The following is a 5,396-nucleotide window of genomic DNA, read 5'->3' as shown; positions in this document are numbered from 1 at the left end:
ACATGTGGAAAGGTAGAGGGTGATTTTCTGGTCGAAACCAGAAAACCACCCCTTTTTCCGAGCTCAATCACTGTGGGATTTACATTATACAATATAGTCTTTAAATTTTCACCTCCATTCATTAAATTTTGGAATTTTCTATGTTTATAAGAAATATGATTGAATCTTTATTTTCTAAATAAAAAAAAAGTTTCATACTCTGAATTGAATAATGTGTTCTAAGTACTTTTAATGGCTCTTACTTCAAATTAGATTTGATGGACAATGCGGAGCTGAACCTGCTTTTGCACTTACAATTACAAGTCCAAGCCTGGCGAGTACAAAATTGTTCACGTTTCTCCTAGGGCCCATCACAATAATAACGTGATGTCGTATTGTCGAACGAGTACTTAAACATGTGAGACCCAATTTGCAAAGTTTTAAACTTTCAGGCTCGGGAAAGCTAAATTAAGTTCCAATTTGTACTCATTTAGTGGTTTAAAATGTCTGTGGATTGCAATTTGGAGGTAATAATTGTTATACTTTTAGAGGAAGAGGTAATAATTGTTAAACTTTTGCTCATTTATTTTGTTGAGAAGTCAATACATTATTGTATCGACTTAAATTGCAATTTACCCCCTCAACTTGTAAACAAAGAAAAATTAACACATAAATTAATTTTGTGGACAAATTAGTCACAAACTTGGTAGTTATGGGCAATTAACCCCATTTGGACAAATTAGCATACAAGTTGAGGGGGCAAATTGTCAATTTAGATAACAATTAACTTACAAGTTGAGGGAGCTAATTGCCAAAATATGGTTAATTGCCCATAGTTAACAAGTTCATGACTAATTTGCCCACAAAATTAATTTATATGTTAATTGTCTATTACTTACAAGTTGAAGGGGCAAGGTTATTGTCTTATTCACAATTTACTCGATGAAGATTAACTTTTTGATAAATATAACAACAAAGAATCATTGTGCTGGTCTTAAAGATTGAACATGATTTAACTGATATAAGATGTTTATACAATTATCCAAAAAAACTGAATAATGTACCAAAAAGACAAGGAATGAGTATATGAATTGTAACTTACAGACCAAAATGCTGGATCCCTAATACCAACCCAACTTTGACAAAAAAAATACCAACCCAACTCGAATTAATCTCTTTCTTTCAAAGAAAAAACAAATTGAATGTCTTCAATACCCTGAATTTTTTCTACCAACAAGACTAAAGTTGAAATGCTAATCCAACTATGCATTACAACTTACAAGTATCCCCAACAGTATCATTATACCTACAACTAGCCGATGTAATCAATAACAGACGCATCAAAAGTTAGCTGAAAATGAAAAGAGAAATGCAGAGTGCCATCAGTACCGAGAAGAACAACTTCGATTGGTTTACGAGAACGGGGGCAGCAGAGGATTGATTTGATTCCCTGAAGCAAAACAAAAAACAAAAAAACAGTAGCAATATTAGGCTATTCGCTTTGGTGTTAAAAAGGAACATTGAAAGATTTCGTAAAAAAATTATCAAAGGATTCCAATGTATACTTCTGCAAGCTTTGAAGGGCGCCACAATATCTAACATTCGCAGGCGGGCCCATCTCCGTTTCACCATTTTCCTCAGGATTGGTGATTCTCATGTATGTTTCATGGCCTAAATACCATCTGTCTAAGTTTTCTACTCTAAGATTCCATACTCCAACATTGTCCAAAGAGATAAGAACTGCAGTCCAACCCCCAGGGTAAACCTACACAACAGAAACAAAGTAACGAAACCGGCAGGTATAAGTATAACCAGATCTTTCGAGATTATAACTGCTGCATAAATCTATCGATATGCTATGGGGTCAAACTCTCTTAATGGATATATATTAAACAATGTAAGAGAGCAGTAGAGCACCAGTTATACTACTCAAGATAAGTACGGGCATGCAAAAACCAAATCAAACCAAATAATTGAACAGAACCAACAAATTCGGTTTTTCTATTAGTTTTTATAAGTAAAGAGAAATATCAGTTCAGTGCCAGTACAAACAAAACCAAACCAAACCGACTAGTTCAATTGGGTTCAATTCAGTTGTAGATAAAATCATTTTGAATAGAATTCACATCCCTAAACATAAGGACTTGAGCATCCTTGAACTTGCATAGCAACAGATGATCCCTATTATCATACTAACCTCTATTGTGCAGCGAGAAATAGCATCCCAGTTATTATATGAACCTCTTTTGTCCTCAGTCCACACTCCCAAGTCCATCCTGCATTCGGAAATAGCCAGATTATCATAATGCAGCAGATGTCAATCAGCAATTGCATCGAAAGGGCATAATACTTACCCAACCACAAAAAATGAATACCCATCCATGTGAAAGCTGAGCATTTTGGTGTCATTGTTCTGCAATACGACCTGGATAAACCCCTTGTATGTAGCATTAAGGACAGATATGTCCATCCGAGGAGGCCTATTAAGTGGCTTGTCAGGGAAATCAAGCTTGTAAGCACCCTTCACCTTGTGCAAATCAGCAAGCCGGATTGGGGTATCAGGATTAACAAATGAAATCCCGTTCATTGTTGCACGTAATTTTCCGTTAATTACAACTGGTGGCAAGCTCCTTAAAATGTATGTCTCAGTGATATTGATTTGACCATAGTGAAAAGATCCCTGGGGATTTGGGCGAGCTCCACTTGCTGTTGTATTTTGCCTAGTCCACATTAAATAACAACATTTTTCCATCTTGTTAAAGCCACAGTAGAAGTTGATTGACTAGAGAGCAACAAAAAAGAACAAGAATTTGCACAGGATTACAACCAAATGCCCTATTCAAATGCAACAATGCTGAATCACACATCAATTATCCTTCTAGGATGATCATCAAGGAGAAGATAATTTTCCTCACTTTTATTGGCACGACTCATGAGTACATAGTTTTCTACAATCACATCTACAAAAAGGCATCGCCATTCGAATGTTTCATCATCAGGATGAATAGAATCTAGCTCTCAAACATAGAAAAGGTGTGCAAGTCATGATTGAGTTGCATTTCAAGAACATAAGTGCTATTTTACATAAAAGGAAGTAGAAATCTAACATGAGATAGCTATCAGATGCAACTGTGCCAAATTAAGATGCATAAATCTTAAGGCCGCAAATAGATGATGTTTATGAACAGCGGAAAGCTATACTAAAATTCAAGGATCGAAAGTTCAAAACATACCTGATGGCTCTTGGTTGAGTCATTGCTGCCCACTGGTTATAAATATCACTAGGTGCTTCTGGCAACGGGCCAGAAGCTGGTCCTTTTGAATTGGAATAATGCAAGATCGCAACACCAGTAACTCTTTGCCAAATAGATTCATTCACAAAGCGAGCACTAGCCACGATATAGTAATCAGAAGTTGCATTCTGATCCATAGTAACCAAAAATGAATAGGATTGGCCCACGTGTATATCAAAGCTAGTAAAATTTTGTTGCGATGTGTAATGTCCGTCTGTTTCCACAAGAAGCAGATTGTGACCCTGGATTCTAAAGTTCAAACTAGTTGAAGTCCCAACATTATGAACACGGAGTCGGTAAGTTTTGCCTGCAAAAAGAATAACATTTTGCTGATCAAAGCTAAATACATGTCAATTTGTCATTGATATGCTAAACTTCAAACGCAAATTACTCAATTAAATAGCTTCACTGCCAGATGAACAAAATGACTCCATCACTAGCAACAGCTCAGCTACTAGATGAACTGGTATGCTAGTGAAGCTGATAAACAAACTGTTAAAGGTTTTGACTCATTTCTATTAATCCATGTCGGAATTTATTACCTGGATCGACTTGAATACTTTCGTAATCTATACCATCAGGCACAAGCGTTGTGTTGTATCTAAACGGACCCTTTCCATTAATCAGAACTCCATCCGGCATGTCAAGTTCTTTTCCAGAATCAAGGGTAGCCCTCAACGCCTACAAATGACCGTAAAAGACCGCCCTTAGAGTTCAATATCGAAAATTATATCAAAGTACACCAACAAAAAAATGAACAAACACTAACCGTATGGTTTTTTATATACCAGTCACCAATCATAAGTATAATTTCCCCATCTGGCTGAGCAAAAGGAATAGCAATAACGGCTCTATTATTAATTATAAACGGACCAAACCCGCCGGATGCTCGTTGAAGATTGAGAGATGGGAAGTAGAAAAAGCTCCCAATCTGATCCTTCACTTGAAAACTATAAGTAAAATTCCTTTTCGGAGGAATCGGACAGTTGGTACCACGAACACCATCTTGCCATGAATTCCGTCGCATTTGGATGCCAGACCTGTAATAAAAAAACACAACCATCTCAAATTTCTCAACAATCAGATATTATAAATTCAAAGAACAAGAACAGTCAGCTCGACCGGTATAAAAACTGCTAAATAAAAACGTACCAAGTCATTAGGAGATTCTCATCCAAATTGTTATGGACATTAACAACAACATTGTTGTTTGTAGTAGAATTAATAATAGGACCAGGGAACTGCCCATTTACTGCTATAACCTGTAAGAATGAAATATTTTAAAACCCACAAAAAGAAAATTTCAAACCCACTAAAAAACTGTCATTAATCTATTAACGGACCTGCTGAGAAACACCAAGAGGAGAGGCGGAGATGTAAGAGAGTTTCATGTCATAGTTGATAGTTGGGTCTGCTGCAAAACAGAGGCTTGAAAACAGAGCAATGTGAACCAAACCGAATCGAACCATACCAAACCAAGCCATTGATGGACTGTTCTGTTCTGTGTATGTAAGTAAATATTATAAGTGTTGGTTTGTTTGCCGTTGGGATTTTACATAGTCGGGAAATGAGAAACGGAGTGTGTGTGAACGGGACGGAGGGGAAAATGAGCGGCGGGTTGTGGTTGAGTGGAGACAGAGAGAGAGTGGAAGTGAGTTAGTGGGGTGGTCGTTTTATGTTATTGGTGGTAATAATGAAAGGTCGTATATAATAATAATAGGCGACGCCCTAATGCTACAAGTCTACTGCTCTTTCAATTTCTGCAACTTTTGAAGCCGGATTTTGCGCTTTTATTCTTTGCTTACTGGCTTAACCGGTTTTCTTATGAATGTTTTTTTGTTGAACTTACCGGTTTTAATAAGATTTGCTTTTCAAGGTGTATTTGTTTTATGGAATCTTTTATCAACTTAGATCATAAAAAGGTGCATAATTCAATTAATTAAATATTTAAGCAGAAAAAAGTTCAATATTATACGATATGTATATATTTTAATGGGCTTGTTTGAAATAAAAAAATTAATATATTTAATTCAATCAATGCTATTGATCCAGTCGAAAAACCTCTTCTTAACTTGAAGATATTTTAATTATAAATTTTTCCAAAATACAATTAATATTATAATT

The 5,396-nt window shown here is 35.9% G+C and overlaps 1 protein-coding gene across 1 annotated transcript; it reads right to left on the bottom strand.

The window, feature by feature from the left end:
- Nucleotides 1–973: 973 nt before the first annotated feature.
- Nucleotides 974–5,039, bottom strand: LOC126674806 (monocopper oxidase-like protein SKS1). The gene is made up of 9 exons (XM_050369322.2): nt 4,616–5,039; nt 4,425–4,534; nt 4,042–4,312; nt 3,815–3,953; nt 3,213–3,579; nt 2,334–2,699; nt 2,177–2,255; nt 1,545–1,744; nt 974–1,429 (listed from the first exon to the last, which is right to left on the bottom strand). Exons 1-9 carry the CDS (start codon nt 4,754–4,756, stop codon nt 1,327–1,329), a joined length of 1,776 nt encoding a protein of 591 aa, XP_050225279.1. The 5' UTR covers nt 4,757–5,039; the 3' UTR covers nt 974–1,326.
- Nucleotides 5,040–5,396: the final 357 nt, after the last annotated feature.

The sequence above is a fragment of the Mercurialis annua genome, linkage group LG3, assembly GCF_937616625.2.
Source record: "Mercurialis annua linkage group LG3, ddMerAnnu1.2, whole genome shotgun sequence".
NCBI lineage: Eukaryota > Viridiplantae > Streptophyta > Magnoliopsida > Malpighiales > Euphorbiaceae > Mercurialis > Mercurialis annua.
The sequence above is the reverse complement of the archived record's forward strand: the minus strand, read 5'-3'. Positions and strand labels throughout refer to the sequence as shown.